This window comes from Tachypleus tridentatus, chromosome 13 (genome assembly GCF_004210375.1).
Source record: "Tachypleus tridentatus isolate NWPU-2018 chromosome 13, ASM421037v1, whole genome shotgun sequence".
Taxonomy (NCBI): Eukaryota; Metazoa; Arthropoda; class Merostomata; order Xiphosura; family Limulidae; genus Tachypleus; species Tachypleus tridentatus.
The window spans coordinates 218,527,992-218,552,101 of record NC_134837.1 but is presented as its reverse complement, the minus strand read 5'-3'; the positions used below and the strand labels follow the sequence as shown (position 1 = coordinate 218,552,101).

The window sequence follows — 24,110 nt, the reverse complement described above, 5'->3', positions numbered from 1 at the left end:
AATGGTGGAGATATTATTAAGTTGTAAAACGTTATCTTTTTAATTGCTGTTTAGAAACTTGTATTGATCGATTTTTTAAAATTTAGACATTTTCTTGTTACATATATTCCAACAACTGAAGTTATATAGCAACAAATTGTATAAATGAATGAATAGCATTATTTTACAAACAGCATTTTAAATAAAAAAATAAAATGCTATCACACTGCATATGTTTGTTGATTTAAAACTGACAGTTTAAATACTTATAGCATCACTTTCACTAAAAACCAGGTTTCGATACTCATGGTTGGCTGAGCGCAGATAAACCATTGTATAGCCAGCAAACAAATTCACAAGTCACCAAATCCATCATGACAATTTATTAAAATCCTTTTGTTTCTTTTTAATATTGTAATTTCTATATACTTTCATAAGACAATTATTTTCAGTTTTTTATTTTCATCATCTTTGCAGTCTACAATATTCTATACATTTCAAATCTGTGTAACTTGTGAAAGCAATAGATACTATACGAATTTAATGAACTCAGTAAATGCAATACAAAAAGATTTACGTTAATATTCGAAAGGTTATGAAACAATAATTTTGTTATTAATAGTTTGATTTCAATATGTAAACAGTTTTCTGGTATTTCTGTGTATTTTTCATAGCTTTTCTAAGACTGGTAAATTGAATAAATATTATGTCAGCTTAAAGCTTGTTTCACTTTATGAGAAAACTTCTAAATGAATAATCCAGAAAACTAAGACACATTATAAATAAGTAAAAAATAGAACTGAAATTGGCATTGTAACACTATTCAGAATTTATTAAATGCTACAAAGTAGACCTGAAATCAGCATTATTTTACAGTTCAGAACTATTCCATGTTATATATCTGAAATCAACAGTGTTGTACTATTCAAAACTACATCATGCATAACATTAATTTATAAATTGAAAAAAACATCTGTTTAATATGTTTTTGGGATAATAAAACAGTTGAAAATTTGTAAGGTCTGTCAGGATCTGTTTTACTTTAATGGGAAAACTGTTAACAGTTAAATTCATTCACACTTGCAAATGCAGCATCTCATTCTCATGGTATTTTCATGTGGATGTTCTTCTGGAAAAGCAGATGTTTATAAATTGTTAATTGCCTTTGTAATCACATGTTGTTTTTTATTGATAGTTTTAATTATGATGTCAAATGTTAGTAAGAGCAGCAATACAAAATAAAAATTAAAACCACTGTATCTTCTTTTAAAGTATTTAGTACAAAATAAGTGCACAAACAGATTGACTAATTTTAATCAAAATGGTTCTACTAGGTAAAGCAAATATACTGTAATAACTGGCAGATAATTACATAATGATGATGGTTAACTTAATTGGCACGAAAGTTAGGATTGAACAGTTTACCTTTTTAATGGAACCACTTGTATAAACATGGATCATTCATAAAAAAAAAACAACTTGTATTCTCACCTAATCTCATGGAATAATTTGGTTTTATTATCTACTTTAAAATGTTTAAAGGAAGTTAAAAACTAACTATAAACAAAGTTCATATTATTGATAATACCTCATACTCCACTAAAATAAATAAATAAACGAAACAAGTATTTAAAATGTAACTTTCTAACTACTGAACATCCAATTTGTTTTATAAATTAATGTGTTTGATAGCTGTTTACTGTTTCTTACATTTTGCACTGAATGCAGTAATTACTCATACCTAACATTATTATTTAATTTCTGTAGTGCACATCAGTGTATAGAGGGCATTTTAATAGTAGAAATAAATGGCCTTTTAACATTAATTTGTTGTTTTTATTTAACTAGACACTCATTGTTTGGCTTTAAATACCTAACATTATTTCTGCTCAGGTATACTCTCACTCTCTCTCTCAGCCACACACATTCCATCATTCACACACAAGCTAATGTAACACAATGACAAAACCTGAAATGGTTATAGCTGCTTTAAGAGAAGGAGAAATAGACAGCCAATGCTTTGGCCAAATTACTTTCAAGAAGTCCTCTGATGGGACAGTGGTAAGTCCATGGCCTTACACTGCTAAAATCGAAGGTTCAATTTCTTAAAGTGTACAGAGCAGATAGAACCATGTGGCTTTGCTTTAGACCAAACAAATACCTTCAACAAAGAAAATTTGGCAGAAATCATTCACTATATAGTTCTCTTTTTTCTTACACTAATTCGACCATATCTTTGAATTTTTATAAAAATCAGAGTCCTACATGATTAGTGTTACTTAAACATGTATATCATTAATTACAGGTGATGAAATCTGTAGTTGGTAGCACTTGTAGTGAAAAATAGTTTCTCAGCCAGAATTGCCAGTTGACTCCTGCATTTGGGCACTGGTCATCATGACCCTGAAGACCTAAAGAATAAAACACTACCAACAACAACAAAAAGATTCAATCCAGACAGATCATAACACCCTGGAAATGTGTTTGGGAAACACTGTCCTAGGCAGATTATATTTAAACGATACATGAACAGCTAATTTTTACTCAGATTCTAACTATCTTACTATAAAACATTTGATATGTGTGTTATTACACCTGTGTCAAAATTTTAGATTTTTCAAGAAAATAAGAGGTTAATTTACATTCCTTCTATGAAAATTAGAAGAACAAAAACAATGCTTTAAATAAACAAACAAATATTTTGAATAAAATTTACCAGAGACATGGATTGAAAATATATAATTTCTTTTGTAAATGCATAAGTCTCATAAAATTGACAGACTTAACTTACTATTCAATTTAGAAATTATATAAATTAATTCATGAACTAAAACAGATTCTTTACTACTACAAGAAACTCAAAATTTAAGTGACTTCACAAATGACTATTCAAATAATTATAAGACTGATTACAATTTCATATTTTAAGACAAATATTATTTCAAAAACAGTTTTAAGCATCAACAGATTACATTATTACTGAGATTGTTAGATCTCTTAAAGTCATTAATAAATTAAAATCACCTATTTTAATATAAGGCAGGTATCCTATTTTGGACATAAATTAGATTTAATAAGATGATCATTACTATTTTGAAAATATAACAATATCTAGCAAATGAATTTTTTAAAAACTTCTAGTATCATCATCACACAATAAATTATAGCCTAAAAATATAATTCTGGTTATAGTTTGCACAGTTTTTATATCTTGTTTTAGAAAGTTTAAAAAAGTACTTTTGCAGTAAATGTTATAGTAAAATCTCCACAGAAGACTGACACATAAATCCAATAAGTTGATAAGATTGGAGACTATTTTCAGAGTAAGAACATAACGATTTGTTTTTCTACAAGTTTTTAAGCTAAAAGAAATAATAAACATATCACACAAAAGAAAAGCAAAGACACTAAAAAATTAATAATTACAAAACAAAAAGAAATGGTAAATGCATAAAAACATAAGACTGCACTAGAAAAAACAAATAATAATTTAAGAATAAATTTCTATAAATAAATAATTAAAAAGTCTAAGTGACTACAAAATTGTATTTAAAAATAGTTTATGATGTTTAATGTGGCAAAAAATTCTGTAAAATTATATAATTAATACATTTCACAAATGAAGAATACAATAGTATTAATTTAAAACTCAGGTTTCTATTGCTACAAACTACAAAAGTTGCAAAGATAGTCAAAAGATTTAGTTAAAAATAAATATTTTGTATTGTAGAAATCAGTTTTGGGCTAACTTCATCCTAGTCATAAATCAATCTGGCCTAATTCTGTCAAGCTTTGAATTTAATAGAAGTATTCTGCAGCATTCAAGAGTAGATGGTAATGACTTCACGACCTCCACCTCGAACCATAAGAACTCTATCTAGACCTTCAGTTAACACCTCTAAAAACTCCATATCTGGAATGGTGGTTAAGTATGATTTTTACTTTTTTAACAAAGCTTATAAAAAATGTCTTAAGAACAAATAATGTAGGAATGGTAAAATACAAATCAAGTACTGATGGAAAACCAAAAACTGTGGTGCGAATAACAAACTCAGAAACATCTTTTGTGCATCCCTTAAAGAAAAACAACCCACTAACCTATATAATACTGAACCAGCATTATAGCACCTGTAATTCTTAGTAATGTTCCAAATTAAAAAAATTATTTTCTTACAATGTAATTGCATTCATAAACACCTTTTACAGTTTAAGTCAATGAATGCAACAAAAATATTAAATCCTGTTTGATACAGCCACTGTACAATAAGTTATCATATATGAGTTTTTAAGTTTCTTGCTCTATACAAAATAATTACAGGATAATGAGACTTTGTAATATCTTGGCTTTGAAAAGATAATACCAAAGTTATTTTAATGTCATTCATCATTCTCAGTTTTTATGCAATCAAGTATGTGACGATTTGTTATGTGAATAAAAAACCAAATGTTATGCTTGTAAATTACATCTAAAAAACCAAATGTTATGCTTGTAAATTACATCTGGTAGAAGTTGTTTTACATGTGTAACTCATAAATTGTAATGTTGTTTACATGCACATGCTAATGGGTTCGTTTACTGTGTTTCAAAAAACACTACTGGAAGAAATTGTTTGAAACTTGGGATCATCTTTCAGCAGGTAAATTTCAGTAAAATATGCCATTCTAAGGTTTTGTATTTCAGAAAGTTGAAAATATTTTTATTTATTTTAAATGCTTAACCCTTAAACAGCAGAAATGTTGTAGGTAGCAGCATCAACTGATAATGGCTGCTATTTAAGGGTTAATTGTTTTTTTGTAGATTTCAATTACAGATTTTAATGAGAATACTTTCTGTATTCTCATATAGCTTTCCTATAACGTTTTTATTTTATAAAACTGTAACTGTTGTATTTGTATTGACTCGACAAATTGTAATTATGGCAGAAATTGTTCACAAACAACTTTTCTTTTAGCAGCATATCATCAGGGTAAACTTTTTCATCATTTTTTACTCCTCTAAAGGTGATTTTCTGCTGAACATAAAGTTGGTTTAAACAGTTGAAAAAATCAGAAATAAGCTATCACCAGATGCGTAGGTCAACAGCCTACTATTTCTTAAAGCTGACATATAAGTAGTTATATCAAATGATGACAACTGTGGTTAAGAAACTTCAATTTGTTAAAACTAGTCAAAGTGGTGCCATTTTTTTCAAAACTATTATGACTTTCCTCCTAAAGAGTTACAAGCACCATATTAACCCTTTTACAATGGAAGCTCCTATAAATGCTTTTCTACACATGACTGTGTTACATTGAAAATTTAATTAAACATCTTTACTGTCAAAGTACTTGAATGAAATTAACATTATAATGTATTTTATGATTCACTGTTTTTTTCTATCCAAGTTTTATGCCCTATATTTCAAAATAAACCTTTAAAAAATACTTAAAACTTGAGATATATTGTCATGTGACTATCAAAACACAAAAGTCCTCTACTTTAGTTCTCTGTATTTCCAATAATAAAATGGTAATTAAGTAGAGTACTTCTAAGCAGTAAGATACTTACATAACCTTTTGATTTCTTATTTCAAAGTTCTTTGAATGTCTACAGTTGAAAGAAGTAGTAAATTTTTTCAACTATTGACACTTACCACGTCCACTTCAACAGGTTTGTTTGAGGTTTATAGCCTCCATTTAGATGTTACATACATGTGTATAATTATTAGGAAGAGCTCATTTTACAGTAAAATCTAGCAATGGTTATTTTGAAATTGGTACCAAGTTGTTGTCATAGTTTACAACTTGCTGTTTGTAGTATCATTGGCTGGTTGATAAAATATAACACTTAAGGTTGTTTCTTACTAAAATATGTTGTAGTTCGGGGCACAGTTAAGTTGTATTCAAGTTTTACTTTTATATTTTAATTAATTGTGTATTAGGTATGTTTTAAAATGCAAAACCAAAAGGTTTAAACATTTTAAAGATATACATTACACTTTTACATCCATTCTAAAGATTTGCAATATTACGAGCTGAGCAAACATATTCCCAATAGCACTGTTGACTCAGGCAAAGATGAACAAAAACTGGTAAAGGACAAAAGAGGATATAAAAACATTACAAATTAATCGTATATGTGAAAAGATATAGACCTAAAATTACGAATTTAACAATTGAAAAAACTTTAAAGATATTCTGCTAAAAAGTATGTATTTTTTGCATATTTCTTAATTTTAATTATTTCATTACATTGTACATAGCTAGTTAATGATATGATAGAGAAAATAAAAAATAAAACATAAACATTTACCTTAAAAACTTTTAATGTCCTTTTAGGATGTTCTAAAGCTTATGCAAATAAAATATGAAAACTATAGGACAAAGAAAAGTATTTTTTTAAATTAAAATGTCTTTCAACAATTTTCTCTGATGTTATTAAGTTATTTATAAAAATAGAAAGCACAGCTGTTTTTTCTTTTGAATATTCTTTTAACAGATTATTTTGTTTTTGTGACTGTAATTAGATACTTAGCCCTTAGTTTCACTGTTTGCCATCATGGTGTTCAATTTAAGCAGTTTACAGAATTGTGTAATTTATTTATAGTTTAGTTAAAAAGTCAGTAAAATTAATTTCAGAACATTATATTTTAATGTATGATAACTTTTAAAATATTTAAAATAAACTTTAATACATTTTAGGGAACCAACAGTCACAAAAAATTAGGATTAGAGTGCCCCACTCATTGAAGGCAAAAGGCTTGTGCCAGAAGTAAGCATTGAATATTATGCATATGTTTTGTTTATTTTTACAAAAGTAACTAAAATGAAAATGTGAGAACATAATCTGATAGATAAGAAAACTTAAACCAAAGGAAAAGTATATAAAAATTCTCATGATAGTTGATAGTACACCACATGTACATTGCATGGCAAGACTGTAATTAGATTTTTTTGTTTCTAAAGCTGTCCTTTTCTGATAAATGGTTTTAGAGTGCTCTGAGATAGTCTACAGCTGCAAGCAATTAAATAAAACAGAATGGCAAAAGCTGATGCTACAACAATAAATAATTGCTTGTTGTAATATGCAGTCATTGTTAAAAGAAACAATAAGAAATCCTCAACAGCCATGGCACTTAAAATCACATTAGGCAGGATCACAGTAAATTAATCTATGAGACCTTCTTTCCTTCTTATTAGCCATATTTTTTGTGCCAGCAATAACAAACTCTGGGCAAACATAACCTGATTTGATTTTATCATTCATCAAGATCTCAACCAGTCTACCCTCAAACCGAAATTCTTTAAGGCAGGATTAAAGTAAATCTCTGAGGCCTTAAGCATGGTCAAATACACCAATCGAATAGATTTAATCTCCTGAGTTCATAACTGTAATTAGATCTTAAACTGGTCAAGATGATGGAGCTATGAGCTAAAAGTTTGTACCTGAAAAAAAAAGTGTCATTCTATGAGTTACTGTGCTGTGGCTAAAAATGGTAATTCAGATTTATTTTGTATTTTACAAATTTTCATTCTATCCTATATTACAACTTTCTCTATCCTGGTACTAACTTTAGTGAAAAATAACATAAAATATAAAGTTATACTAAAAAGAAAACACACTCAGGAGGTTCTAGAGGTTACAAAAATGAAAATTCTGAAATTCTTTTCATTTTTAGTCAAGATTTGTTTGTAAATTATGAAGCCTTTAATAAGACAGTCTGAATGAAAGGTGATTTTGCTACTAATTCTAGATTCTTTAAGTATGAGCACATGTCCATTATATGACAGCAGAATGATGTGTAGTTTATCCAGTATTGTTTTATCTTTTACTGGTCCATTATTTTTGCTATCACTGGAGGTGACCTTTTTGTGCTTTACTGTGAGCAAAAATGTATCTCCTTAGGCATATGGAACATAGGTTAGTCTGGAATTATCTATTCTGTTGTAGATGGTAATCTCATTTATCCTGATATTAAAACAACAGTTTCCCTGATTTGGAAACAGTTTCATGTTTAGTGCACTTTGAGATTCTTGTAGCCAACTTGCAACTGTTTGGTGTGATTAGACAGATTTATTCATACAATGATTCTAGAAATTAGTGAAACATCCAAGTAGGTTGAATGGTTCATCAATAATTTTATGAACTTTAAACTTTGCTATTCACTTCAAATTGACAACTGAGACAAGTCTGTGTGAAATCATTACACAGAAATGGGCAGAATGATCATGCATTTACATTTTAGATGATATGGCTGACCATCAAATGTCTCATTATAATAATGATTAAATGAAGAACAATTCATTTCATAACAGCAGTTTTGACTTGTCAAAGGTATAATATTATAAATTCTCATTACCTTTTAATAGTTTTGTGAATATACTATATGCAATAACTTGAAGTACATACATTTTATAATAAATTTGAAACAGCTGATACAGAATATTGTAAATGCAGAAAAACAACTGAGATTATAATTAATTTCAGAAAGTATATAAATTTAATATTACAAAAAATTCATGAAAACATACAATGAATTGCAGATGTCAGGAAAGGATAAAAACATGTATACCCCAAAAGAAGTTTTATAAATTATGACACATTCCATGAAAACCTGCAGACTGTGATGTAAAATCTCACAAAAGTCCATGAGAAAGCCCAAATATAATAAAAAGAAAAGGTAGAAACTTTAATTCTTTTTATTAAGCAATGGTTACAATTAAATATCAAATAAAGGAAAATCAATGTGAGTTAAAAGAAATTTATGATTTCCCAGAAAAGCAATGAAAAAGGATACAATTTGCTTCAGCTTTTTGCATCTTTGGAGGACCAGGAAGATTGATAATGACAAGCTGAGCAGAATGAGACTTTGTGACAATTACTTCATTTAACTTCACTGCTGTGTGCATTCGTCGAACATTGGCTTCATCACTGGAACAGAAAGAGTTGAAAAAAACATGACTATACACAAGGTTTACACTGTTAAATATGACAAAAGCAAGAGTTCTGAAATATTGTTTTTGACATTCATTATAATTTCCAAATACCAGAATCAGAATATTATTAATTTCAATCTCTACTCATAAATTATACATTTCCAACAAGAATAAATACTATCTAAATTCTTTTTATTGAATAAATCAAAATTCTTTTTATTGGATATTTCTGTACATACCAGATCTAACTACACACCACTTAAACCTTACAACAAAAATACTCTTTCAAAGTTAATGTCATACACAAATTAAGTTGAAGCAAACCCAGAACTCTACTCCTGGAGTTCAGCTGTCTTTTTTCTTTAAAATTATGATGTAAAATCAGCACTATGTTAAAAATAAGAAAGCAAAAATTAAAAATCAAAATACATGTTTTGTATTTCATGTCTTATGCTATTATTATTATTTTCTAATATGCTATACCCTTCAAAACTAGATTTATAACCATATTTCTACAATACTATTTGTTGAATATTTACTTAGTAAAGTAATAAGTGAATTATGAATTATATATATCAAAAATTTTACAAATATGTGCAATATTATTTTGATGGCATGATTTGTACTTTATGAAAAAAAAACAGACAAACATTCTATATAATACCTTAGGTCTCACAATAAAGAAAATGTTAGTAAAATTACTTTTCAATATGCTCCAGTTTAGCAACAATAAAGATAATCAATATCAGGTGCAAAACAGCTAATGTAAAATATTCAAACAAACTAGATGGCACAAAATTTAAGAGTATACAATACAAAAACTTGAACTAAAAGCACTAGGCTTTACCTAAATGCTTTTGTCAGTTTGGGTGAATCCAAGACCCACATAATCAGGCAGTTAACAGCAGCAAGATCTTATTTTGATATTCTTATACATTTTCATATTCTGTGTAATGTAAATTTCTCAACCTGCCAAATTAAAATAACTTTATTAATAAAACAAGAAAATGACATTTTGGGCAACAACTCTTCTTAAGTTTGCTAGAGGCAATGAAACTGTTAATATAAAGGTTAGGTTAAAAGAACAAATAACATGTTGCTTGAAAGCTTGAGAACATGAGCTAAGAAATGCAAGATATAAAAAAATTAAAAATTGTAATAAAAATTGAAGCATAAATATAGTTATTCATAGTAAATAAACTAAGAAACATAGAACAAAAAACGTAACTATGTAAGAAAATGAATTAACACTTGTGTTGGGTAATGTTCAAAAGAGGTACAACAATAAAATATATGTAAACTTAATAGTAGTGAAGAACAAATATAAAGGTAACAAAAGGTGATTAAATTAAATGGGCTAAAGAGGAAAAAGAGTACAAACCTTGAACTAAAAGGTTGTAGATGCTAAATACCAGTGTGAGAAAGTACCTTGCTGAAGCTGAAAAACAACTTTCTGACATTCATTTTTACAATCCCTTAACTAGTTATCTGACTACATTGTTTGACTTGAATAATAAAACTAACATTAATGATTTGAATGATACAGGTAACTTTCCATTGGATGCTACTAATATCATTGTTTGTTATCCAAGAATTTATCTTGTGCCATAAGATTCATAAATCAGGGAATCCTGGTCACCCAATTATTTCCACTTGTAACTGCCTCACCAAATTTGTCTTTTCTTGATGATGTCCTTAAGTCCATCATCTCATCTCTTCCAAGTTACATAAAAGACATGAAACATGCACTTTGAACTTTCAATAATTTTCATTTTTCTGGTAGTGAACAGTATATATTTACCATGGACATACAAACACTGCACACATCAATTCCCCATAATGATGTAAGGAAGTCCTCAAACATTACCTGGATCAACATTTTTCACTCATTCCCCACATGAATACTCTCTCATGTCTCACCAAACATGAATTAACCCTGAATAGACTCTCCTTTAATGGTAAATGTTATCAACAAACAAAATGTGTTATTATAGGTACTAAAATGGGTCCTTCTTATGCTTCATTGTTTCTTGGTTACACAAAGGATCATGTTTCTTCTGGTTATCAAGAAACACTTTCTACTCTTTAAATACATCATACTGATGACATTGGTGGTGTTACCAGCACACCCTTGTGCAACTTAATTTTTTTTTTTACATTTCATTTCTTACTTCCATCCAGAGCTTACCTTTACATGGACAGTTTCCTCAAAGAATTTACATTTTTTAAGACATTCTCCACTCCACTGCTCATTGTCATATATCAATTTCAGTACACTAGAAAACCCATTGATTCCCATTCTTACCACTACTAAGACATCTCCCATCCATGTCAAACATTTCCGTGTCTTACTAAGAATATGAAAACTGCAGTGAACAAATTGATTATGATTTGAAATCTGAATATATGAAACATATATTTATCAAGTTGTTTCTATTCCAAGTCTATAAAAGAAAAAGCGACCCAACGTGCACATTCTGTAACCCAGCAATACACCCTTACTTCTAAATTTAAGTGAACAAACTCTCACTTAAAACTCATTTTTATTTACCATCCTGATATCTCTAAAGTTGCCCAAATCATTAAACAAAACATTAACATCCTCACTGATAACACTATAACTTCTAAAAATTTTTAGAGAACCCCACTTGCCAGTTATAAATGTGATAAAAATATAACATTTTGTTCCACAGTGTCATCCAGAAATCTATTCCTAGTGTAAGCCTGGGTACAGCCTGTTGTCACAGAAAGAAATATGTCACCTGCCAATATGTTGACACTATACCTGGCCCTAGCAAAAATTTCAAATACAACAATTATTCTCTTTCATTTCAACAAGCCTAATATATGTGTATACTGGAAAGAATGCAACATGCTGTATGTTGGTCCAATGGGTCGCCACTTACGGAATCATTCACATGAACACTTCCTTTACATCCTGCCTCCATTTTTTCTATACTTTTTCACACTGACATTTAGTGTCTACAACATTTTCTTTCAAGGTTTGCACTCTTTTTTCTTCTTCATTAGTCCATTCAATTTGGTCACCTTTTGTTACCTTGATATTTGTTCTTCACCCCAATTAAATTCATATACCTTTTATTGTTATGCTTCTTTGAATAATGTAACCTGATGCAAGCATTCATTTTCTTACACAGTTTCCTGTTTTTTGTTCTACATTTTTTAGTTTATTAACTGTATTGATATGCTTTTATGTTATTTTCCTTAGCTCATATGTAGCTTCAGGAATATGTTCTCAAGCCTTCAAGCCACACTATTTGTTCTTTCAACCTAATAGTTATATTAATAGTTTTAGTGCCACTTGTAATCACATGAAGGTCCATTGCCCAAAATGTTATTTTCTTGTTTTATTAATAAAGATATTTAAATTTGGCAAGTTTTTCACTGTTATTTTATATTCTACTTTGCATTCTGTTATTTCCTCGCCGACATAATTACTTTATTACTTGAATTAAAATTCTCAACATACCTATTTATATTTACTGTTTAAAGTACATTTCAACAAATATGTGAATTCAGTTAATATTGTCAAGCAGTTTACAAAGGAAACAGAAGAGGAAAAGCAGTTTGAACTTTTTGGACATTTTGATTAAAGAAAAGAAACTTTAATTATTATTTCAGTTCACAGAAATTTCTTTTTAGTTGACATGACATCCAATAAAACTTGTTTCACCCTTATTCTTAAAAAAGAATTAGTATAAGAATTAAATTTATTGAAACATGTTTCCATTGACAGTGAATTTTAATTGTAATACTATGATAAAACTTAAGTTTTGTAGTTTGGTTTTTGGAATTTCGCACAAAGCTACTCAAGGGCTATCTGTGCTAGCCATCCCTAATTTAGCAGTGTAAGACTAGAGGAAAGGCAGCTAGTCATCACCACCCACCGCCAACTCTTGGGCTACTCTTTTACCAATGATTAGTGGGATTGACCGTCACATTATAACACCCTCACGGCTGGGAGGGCGAGCATGTTTGACGCGACTGGTGCGAACCCGCGACCCTAAGATTACGAAGCACACGCCTTAACACGCTGGGCCATGTCAGGCCTAAGTTTTGTAGTAAATCAAAAATATTACAGTACACTGAACTTATAATTATTAACGTTGATAAAAAGAACACTGCCATATAGTCAGTGGATTTCTCCATATATAGATAGGATTAAAAAATTGCTGAATAACATTTTCATCCTGTGTTAAACTTAGTTATTTGACTGCTAGTCTTAAAGATAAAATTGTATTAATGCAAAAATTTGGTATTTATAGTTATCTTTCCTAACTGTACATTGACTAAACTTGTACAAATTCATAATTTAACTACATGAACATAAATTAGCTATAGAAAAACAGAAAATTAATGAATCAACTTTAGCTAAATACGTAACAAACAACCCTCTTTGTCACAGTCTTAAATTAATTAAATTAATAAATTACTTAAATAATAAATGCGAACTACATATAAAAGAATTATCTAGATAAATAATATGCTCACCTTTGTCCATCCATAATGTTTCTTCCAAATTTCTCAATCAAACACTACAAACTTAATATCATTACAAAGATCTCTGTCTGAGAAGTCTAGATTGCATATTGACTTCTTAATTCAGAATCACCTTACCTGTTTTTTGCTTAGTCAAACTTTTCATTGTAACAAGTATAGTACAAAATGGCACAATGTTGTTGTTATCATGTAATGACTAGCTTTGATTTCAACTTTTGCTTTTTTCATTTGCAAAGTATTTTACACAAAAATACTTAACTTGCATGTAATTTCCTGAGATAAAATGAACATTTTGTCCCAAACCATATGCTTATCACTTTGTGAACATGCATTAAGATATTTTCTCCATATTCAGCTAAATATGCTTTCATTTCAACTTTACATTACTTTGCTATAATTTAGATTTGGTCCATTTCATAAACTGCTATACATACCTTTTAACTGCTATTTCCTTTACTATGGATTTTAATCTTAATTTTTGTGAGTTTTTTATATCAACTTGTAAAACCATGTCATATACTGAGTGCTCATAACTCTTTCTTACTCTATATTCTATTTATTATGCTTACTTTTTATGCAGTTTCATTAAAAAAAAGTTATATCCATGCAAGTTTATTTTCAAATAAACCACACTACATCCATAACAGGTATGCTCTTTACCCAGTACCTGGTTCCTATATCAAACGTGGAATAGAACATGAGTAATTATCATTATAGACCAGTCCCAACCAGGTGGCTGAAGTTTCACAACTCAAGGTTGGAATTAAGGGTCTTGATCTCTATATCCCACACTAGTGGCTAGAACTATTGAATCCCATTCTGTAGCCATAGAGTGAAGCATTTTGCATGATCAGAATGATGAGAAATTAAGTAACACCGAAGTGTACAAACTTTTTCCTCCATCACAAGAAGTCCAAAAAGCAACACTACAGGTTTGGAATAATGGGGTTGTATATGCTGTACTCAAACAAAGGAAAATAACTCATTCAATCTGCAATTATGAACATTTATCCTCACTCCCCAACCAAATGGTCAAGGAGTATTTTACTTGCCACTGGAATTACAGAGAGGATGTGGAACTCGTGCTCAACCAAAGGCCTAGGATGGGGCCACTTTGCATTCAAGATTATGAGAAGATGGTGGACCTCCTTCCATGAACAATATACAAAACCAACATTGATTAAAGAGAAGGACCATGCACAGCCCAACCTGATAGGATAGTCAAATCTGAACCAGAATTATGAAAAGAATTCTGTGGAGGCTGGTGCTACTCCTACTGACATTTAGTATGAACATCCAGGGATCCAAGTAGGAGATCCCTCAATTTTACACTTTTTTCCAACAGTGGAGAAATACATTCTAATACTCCAGAGGTAAAGCCTCTGTCCACCATCCCAGGGACTGGAAACTGGGTGTGGTAAGGACTCCTAGCTCCACTAGTAGAATGTATGGGGTAATGCACAGTGGAGAGTCCTGAGGAACAGTGCAATAGGTGGATCAAGTTCTCTAAAATTTTTAAAAGCAAACCAACCTCCATTTATTAAATCCAATGATTAGCAGGGATGGACAATATCCTCTTAATTTTACTCATGATACTCCATGAGTTGCAGTACAAAACAACATGGTAATACTATTTGGTAAGTGCTTAGATAGTCTTATGGAACAAATAATTTCTACAGAGCCTGTTGCAACCAGTAGTAAGAATAATCAACGTGAATGCTAGTGTGGAATTGGAATGAGAGGACACCTGTTTGGGCAACACTGTCTACAAATGGGATCCAGTGAAAGCAGAATGTAAGTGACCCTGGAAAATAAAGAAACAAGATTGTGACAAAAATACCCCCTCCTCCTTATAATTCAGAAGATGTTAATAACTGTCATGGATTAAGGGGAAAATTCCCAGGAGAAAGCTGTCCGAACATGTGAAGAATGTCAGAGAAAAGCATTAGGAGAAGTCTGAATACCTGCCCATAAAACATCCCTCACTGGACAAGTGAAATAGGTAGCAAAACACAAATGTTCTGAATATGATGAGATGTAATGCAGGAGATATTTTTCCCCTGTGAATACCAAAATATACAAAAATGGATATTTGGGAATCGTCTTCTAAAAAAAAAAAGAAAAAAAAAGAGTGAAACCAAGAGAAACTGAAGGGTCCCAATGAATACACAGGCCAAAACAAATTATCACATTACAATCAATTACAGAGGTGAGAAATAAACGGCATAAGAATGGCACAGATGGATATATCCCCTTTGCTAGTTACCAGAGACTTAGAAAGAAAGGACCTCTCAGGATATAGCAGGACCTTCAGGGAAGAAAGAAAGTCCTACAAACATGCCAACAACTCCAACTTATGATATCAATATATCACCAGCAAAAATAAAACTACTTCCACCAAAAGGCAGAAAACCAAGGCAAGCAAACTAACAAAGGAGTGTACAAGGTCTATCTATCCTGCCACATAATAAAACAGTAAATCTCCCAGTCTCAACTACACACATCAGGAATAAGAGAGTACATAGTCCCTTTTTCAACCAACAAGGGAGGAGTAAACTCGAAATGGACAAAGAAAAGGCTCCAAACCTCACAAATCCATATGATTAATTGAAGAAAAAGAATAAGAGGTGGATCCAAATCAGGATCAGGAGATGCTGACTTAGTAAAGAAAAGTAACAGAATTCAAATGCTCTCTAAGAATAAAAAAAAAGGCAACTTCAGAAGCATTTAGTTATAACACCTCAAGCTATATGAATGTTTCCATCTCTCAGCAGATAAAAGCATGGACAGCTCCAACTGAACATTTACCCCTTCCCCACCCTTTTCTAATCAAAATTATTCTGCTTGATTTTAGAAGATTTATCTGAATTTATAAAAATAATTTCCTATAAATTGGAACCACCTACTCATAAGATGATAAACTGTATAAACAAATAGTGAATATAAAAATAAATATCTTACAAGTGAAATTTGTAACTTTAGAAATCTATACTAACAATAACAAGAGAAAATCCTCCATATCCATGGCAACTGAAATGTTTTTAGACAGGATTAGGGTAAATAAATTTATGAGACTTTTGTTTCTCTTTTATTAAGCTTGTGGCACTCATATACCCAATTTAATTTTATTACTTGTCAGGATCTCTACCAGCCTACTCTCAAATTGATATTCTTTTTTGGATTAAAATAAATTAATCTAGATGCTGAGTGAAGTCATTGACATGAATCAAAGGGGTTTGACCTCCTGAGTTGTAAACTGTAAATTAGATATCAAGTTGGTCAAGAAATAATGGAGCTATAAACTAAAAGTTTGTATAGGATAAAACAACTCAGAGCCATTCTATGAGCTTCTCATCCAAGGTTAAAGATTTATGGGTGGCACTTGTTCTATGTTACTGTCTGTGCTAATCACCTCAGCAACATAAAATACTAACTGTAGGTTATAGTTGTTCAAAGTTACAAAAAAAAGCTGTTTGTGTCTATGAAAACAATGGAAGTGCATTTCTCTGATTCAGTCATTTTGGTAGCACAGACATCTGAATCAAAGACAATGAAAAAAGTTTCTGTAACTGATTTGATAATCTTATAAAATTTCTCAGAATAACCTTAAAGAAAGGTTGTTAATCTTACACAACCTTTGTGTCCAATATTTTTTAATAGTACTTTCCACATCTAGAAATAAAATTTACAACTTTCTACAGCTAGTACAAAAACTACCTATTATCCACTCTCTTTCTCTGCCAGTAGTGGCAGAGAAACCCAGTTACTTTGTGCCAATAAACAGGGCTCACGGTGTCGCTCGCCATATTTGCCAATGGCTATTATTTTTGTTTTTTGGCGAAGAAAAATTGTAATTGGTGAATATACCGGTGAAACACTGTTTGTTTACAAAATGTTAGACTGGTTCACCACATCAACGTTTTTTTAATGCAAGTATGCGGTAAGCAGATAAAAATCAATAACCCGTCTGCATTCATGCAAGGTCATGTTCAGGATCGACAAACATGTGAAAAATTGTCCAATCAACAGCGACCTAACAGCTTGACACGAATAACTCATTTATATGTGGTTGATTAGCGGTGCTATAATTAAAGGACGACCACGAAGACTGTGATGGCTTTCACACGTGTAATTACATTATCTAATGGTACATGGCTTGGCTGGTAAGTTTAATTAAAAGTGGTTACTGGATTAGTACCATAATAAACACGTACTTGTAAAAAACTAAATGTTAATTTGTGGAAAGATTCTCTATAAATTGAGCCAATATGCAGCGAATTCATAAGATCTCAGAATGGCTTCTTCGCAGGCCAAATGCCCCTTAGACAGTGAAAGTTGTCTAATGCCTCCATCAAAAAAATCCAAATCTGAAACTGATAGTTCACGATCATTCCAAGAAAAATAGTTGAATGAATTTAACTGGCTCAAATATGAAGCCTCTACAAAGCAAATGTTTTGCACATTGTGCATTAAAGTACAGAATTCAAACACTTTCACAACTGGTTGTGCAGTGACGAAAAAAGACAACCTGACCAAGCATCAGAAAACAAAAGGTATTTATTGACTGAGTAAATGTTGAGACTTATTTGGACAGTTAAATTTATAAAATTATTAAATATAATAAAAAAATATGCCCATGTAAATTTATTTCCTAATACTTTAGCAATGTTATTACATTAAAAAGATGTTGTGATGCATGAGGTAATTCATTTTTTTATCATTTATTTCAGACCACAGAGATGCAATGGGGGCATGCAAGCTGTCTACAGCGATGACTAAGGCCACAACAGTCTCAGCCACAAACAAAAGTGAGACTGCCATCATAGCTGCAATGCACAATGTTTACTTTGCAGCAAAGCATGACCTATCAAGTTCCCTAATTCCAGATCTAAACAGACTATGTATGATGCAGGTAAGTTATTATGTATACAATACTAATTTTCTGTTCTTGTCGCAAGTGGATTTTATTTGTTGTTCTTAATGAAAAATTTGTTATAGTTACTGATTTACATATTCATGTTCCACAATTACTAATCTCACAAATTACTTATTATGTATATAATACAGTTCTTATGTTCTTAAATTGTCGAAGGATTATCAGCTAATGTTTTACAAGTGGAATTTCTCCGTTGTTCTTGATGAAATTTGTTACTGATTTATGCATTCATGTTCTAGAGTTACTACTCCCACAAATTATTTATTTATGTATTTATTCTTTTTGTTTTAATTCCAGGGTGCAACACAGCTCCAGCATTTGGTAGAGAACAAAACAAGAATTGAAATCATTTTCAAAATTTGCTAGATCTACTTATGAAAGTGGAAGCAAGTCTGTAACAGACATTAAAAGTTTCTGCAATTTTGCAGTAAAATACAGAGAGTCCTTTCCTGCAAGTGCAGAACTGGCAGAGAGACTGCTGGTAGCTCCAGTTTCAACAGCTGATTGTGAGAGAGGTTTTAGTAAGCAGAATTTGATAGAAACGTGTCTGAGGAATTCAACGAGTACTAGAAACCTGGAAAATATCATGTGTCTGTCAATAGATGGTCCAAATACTGGAAATTTTGATTTTAAACATGCCTTTAAGATCTGGAATACAAAAACGAACAGACGTATTCTAATATAATCATTGAAACAAAGGCACCAGTTGTAACTGTAAATGAGTTGTAAGGCACAACAAAATGACATGCTTCAAGGCATGTATATATTTTTTCATTTTGTAATGAATTTGTGTTCAGATTTTCAGCATGAATGTTACTGAAACTTGTCAAGTTTAATTTGATGTTTGAGTGATGATATATATTTTATTAAGCAGGGCTCTCACTAGAGAGACTTGGGAGAAGTGGTCTCCCAAAACAGACCAAACCTCACCCTTCGTAAGCTCAAGGAAAAGTCATCTTGTACAGATTATATTATAGAAGAAAAGATTGCTATTGACTGTGAACTTTTCCATAATTTTGTAAAATTAGAGCAAAACTTCTCCCTGGTTTGCAAGTCTAGAGAGACCCCTGTTTAGCAGCATGTAATAACAGTTATTTTTAATTTAGTGACTCGTCTTCCCATGTCATTACTGTAATGATTTGTGTGTGAAAAACATTGAACTTTGTAACTGTGAAACTGTTGTTTTATAATAAATTTGATAAATGATAAATTCATTGAAATAAAATGTATGATAAGAACTTAGTTGTCATTTATTCTTTGACTGTCTTATCGTATGTGACTGGCTGGAGGGGTTGGATACGGATCAAACCTATATGGCTAAAACACTGGCTAAAATTGGCTACAAAAAAAATCATTTGGCTAATAGCCTGTTTACAGAAAAATTTAGTCCAGGGTTAGCCCTGAATAAGATCAACAGTATATTTTGGACACAAAACAACAGTTGGTTTTCAGGCACGAACCACACTTTTGGATTAATAAGGAATAGTTAATTTTTTAAAACATTACAATAAAACTAATATTTTAGTTGCCTCAAGATAGATACTCACATCCATGGAACACATAGCCACTGTTAAGTTATTTTGTGCATTTGTCAAACTCTAAATAAAACTTCCATCCCAATACATTTTATAATTTTCAAACAGGCTCAAATGACACGACTGACCTGTTAATTCCAAAGTATCATCAGAGTTTCCATAATATAACTTTTAGCATGTTCTGTGTATCTAAATGAAATTTGGTAACATTTTACTAAACAGCACACATTAAAATGGTTGAAAAAACCACTAGGGAGACATTCTGAGCTGTCCAATGGTTATTCACATGTCATATATTGATATATATGTATATGAGGGACCATTTTCAAAATTGGTAAGAGATGAATGAGGACACTGCATTTGATTCAGTACGTAAGCCATATCTTAACGAGAAGAAAAGGTATTAGGTTCTTATCTTATACAGTATTCCCTCGCTATTCGCGGGGGTTACGTTCTTACCCCCTGCGAATAGCGAAAAACCGCGAATATTGGATGCAGTTTTAAAACTTCTATGTATGAGATTATATACAGTACTAAATGCTTCCCAGACACTTTCTAAAGACACTCTTACTCATTAATACAGTAATAATGTAGTAATATTGCATGCAGTCATGTATTTCACTTATGTAGTAATGATAATGTAAACACATTTTAATTTTGTACTGCAACAATATTTTAATAAAAAAGAAATGTAAGTACAGGAGGACAGTAACACCGCATAGTATAGTTACCCATACTGTATTACTGTACCGAAAGTCATTTTCTATCGCATACAACACATGTATTATTGACAGAAAGTGGAACAAATTTAAAGGCAAACTTAGACAGTTAAATACAGCACTCACAGTTCAGGTAATAATAATACAGTACAGTACAATTCAGTAATAATATGCAATTAAAAACATTATTAATACATGGTCACAAAAATATGCACTGTACATACAGTGTATGCATTTATAAAAAAAATATGTACTGTATTGCAATATTAATTGAAAAAAAATTTTCGTTTTTATGACGTTATGACGCTAGCCCGGTATACTGGCATACGATGCGATAGGGTTAAGAGCCTAACCCGCGAATATGCAGGGTCGCGAATGGGGAACCGCAAACAGGTGAGGGTATACTGTATTCTAGTTTGTCAACATTGGTAATTTTAGTTCTAAATTCATACAAAACTATGCACATAGTATTTTAACATCACAAACATCTAATATCAACCAATGCTGTATTCAACATGCCATGTGACTCACAAAAAATATTTTTGTGTGTTCTTTTCATATTTACTTTTAAGTTAAGAAATAAACTAATGTATAATACTAAAATTTGAATTATAATGTATAATTTGATATGAAACTTATTTACATAAATTCATAAACAGTAGTTCAATAAAATTTTTGGATACAAGTCAACAAATGCAATGACATGGCCTTTGACCTGTGACCCATTGCAATAGGGTTAAAAAGTTTTAGATATTATGAAAAGGAAATTAAAAAATGTGCAAATGAAGAAAGGTATTTCTAATCTTAACATGAAAATCATTTTGCACTTGTAACAGTCAACATGCTCCACTTCATGGACAAACCTTTAGTAAATATACTTCATTAAAATATCTGATTTTTGTCTACAAAAGACTGGCAATATTCACTGAAAGCTTGCCAGATTTATTGATGCTATAAAAACTATACGAAAAATTTTAATATTGAAACTCTGTTGGTCATTCTTCTGGTTACAAGGTCAGTGAAATCCACTGACCCTATACAAAAAGAGTTAAACCTGAAGAAGAATATTTGTTTGAAAAGTTACTATACATATATTTGTTTTTATTTCAGAATTATGTTTTTAAAGTTGTTCTATTCTGTACATTAATGTTAAAGTATAATAAAAACCTTTACAATTAGTAAATTGTTTAAGAAAACATTATAAAGTTTTTAGAATGAAATTTTAAGGTTAATTTTAGATTGATATATATGACTTGTAAAATGTTAAGAACTGATGAAACAAAAATTTGGGCTCTTCCAAAGTTGATAAGGGTATAAATAAGGCTTAAAGTTTTAGGGATACTTACGGCCTAATGTTGAGTAGCTTGTCAAAGGAGTCTGATGAATTACTATTTGCAACTTGCTCATTATTATCTTTGTATTGCTGATTTACTTCTGATGGAGATGAGTGAGATGGGTTAGGCAGGTCTTCATTTATTTCTTGGCTGGAAGTAGAAATGGAACTGAAGCCTCCAGCTAATTTGTTATCAAGTTTTGAAACTTCTTCTTTTGAAGAATTGTAGTTAGTTACATCTTGTAATTCAGATTCCTGTGGAGGAAGCTCACTAAACCTTACTTTCACACTAGATTGGTGTACTGGCTGATGGTGACTGTCAACAATATTTTGAACCTAAAAGATACAGTTATTTACAGATAAAAATATGTTACAAATACTACACTACAGCTGAAAGGTTGTTTGTTTGTTTTAGAATTTGTTCACAAAGTAATATAGAGTCACCTATAATTTTGAACTGATACAATGAAAAGGCAGTTAGTCAACAGCACCCACTTCGAAATCTTGAGCTGCTCTTTTCTGACCATCACACTTATAGTACATCCACAACCCCAGAATGCAACAACTAGCCATGAATCATGAACTGTTAGATTCACAGCCTGAATGCATTAATTAACTGCTAAGTCATAACTGGCCCAGTAGAAATTGTAACATCTTACATTCATGCTGCTAATGGAAACTTCTTTAAAAAGAACTAAAATAAATTAACTGAAGTCATTGTACCACTGTAAGCATTATTATCATCACTGATACAATCCAGAAATGCTCTAAAAGTAATTTGTTACATTTACTGTGATGAGAAAACAACTGTTTGAATAAATAATATATTAATTGAATCAATATGTTACAGTAACTGTAGTCTATAAATACCATATATATTATTTTCCCATACAATGTATGGTTTCATATTTATTGATTTAATTTTTTCTCCAAGCTCTAACTAAAAACATCTTAAATCCTGCTGAGGAAATAAACTAAATTCATCCCTAGGTGTTATTTTTTCATAGCAGAGACTAATCACAGCTCACTACTGTTTTAAAGGATATATGTACACAAAGAACTACTCTACAACTGTCACAAGGATCAGATATATTTCTGGATTCTTGTTACCTAATTCTTTGATTGGTAGTTAAAGTTAACTGTAATTTCCAAGCAGATTCATTTCTGATTTTGAGGAAAATCTGTCACATTAAGTGCACACTTCCATGTAATTTTAAAGAAGTACTGTCATGGTATACTAGCAACCATATATTTGTTTGTGGTCAAAGAAACATTAGCTGATTTGCTATTTCAGTTACTTCTGCTGTATGCATCATATCTTCTATTCTTCTTATTAGTATTTCTAGCACAGCTATATATATTTAGTTTTGGAGTTGTAATTTCTTACAATTATTTAGTTCTTGTAAATGACCTGATACAGAACTTTAAATAAATGGCAAGAAAAAATCACAATTATTACTCTTTTTGAAAGCATCTTAAATAATTACTTTATATACCAAAATACACATTGCCATCTAGTACAAGGTTTATAAAGCAACCTAAAAAAACTATCTGTTTATTCATTACCATAAAAAACAGGATAATGCTGGTTTATAAAATGCATTATTACCACATTCAGAGTTTCTTTCCTGTTCAAGCGCAGTTGCTTGATCATTTCAGTTCGCTGCTCCATCATTAAAGTTCGCTCATAAGTATATGCTGATATGTCACTATCCATCTATAAACATGTACACAATATTCGAATAAGACTAAGATTATTCAAAAGTAATATTCCTATGCATAAACTAACTATTAATAAATGCTGAATACAAAAACAAAAAATCAAGGTACATATTTATAAAAACAACAACACTAAACCAAAGCCTTTTTTTAAGATACACTGAAAGATTACCCATTTAGAATTACAATAGGGTCAGTTAACCTCACATGCTATCTACAGTTTTGAATAATGTGCAATCAATATTGAGATACAACTAAAGCAGAAGTTCACTTCATGAAGAGTACATATAAGCTGTTTTTGCCTTCTGTATAGTTTTGGAAAAAAAGTTTCAAACTATTTTGATCTCAAAAATATCATCTTCAAAAACTACACAGAAAGTGATAACAATCCATATGAAACTATCAGACAAGTCAACACATTGTTTGAACCTATCTTTAACATTAATTTACTT

The 24,110-nt window shown here is 30.6% G+C and overlaps 1 protein-coding gene across 4 annotated transcripts in view; it reads right to left on the bottom strand.

Moving 5' to 3' along the window:
* Positions 1–421: 421 nt before the first annotated feature.
* The window catches only part of kcc (solute carrier family 12 member kcc), a 144,881-nt gene continuing 121,192 nt past the window's right edge, over positions 422–24,110 (bottom strand). For 3 of the 4 annotated variants that reach the window (XM_076482126.1, XM_076482127.1, XM_076482128.1), the window contains 4 exons: positions 23,549–23,656; positions 21,953–22,275; positions 8,757–8,890; positions 422–3,892 (listed from right to left, as the gene is read on the bottom strand). In XM_076482126.1, coding sequence (XP_076338241.1) covers positions 3,801–3,892; positions 8,757–8,890; positions 21,953–22,275; positions 23,549–23,656 — 657 coding nt within the window. In that variant the 3' untranslated portion in view covers positions 422–3,800. Of the gene's footprint in view, positions 3,893–8,756; positions 8,891–9,742; positions 9,865–21,952; positions 22,276–23,548; positions 23,657–24,110 lie in introns of those variants that run through there. The other variant, XR_013021595.1, reaches the window with a different exon arrangement.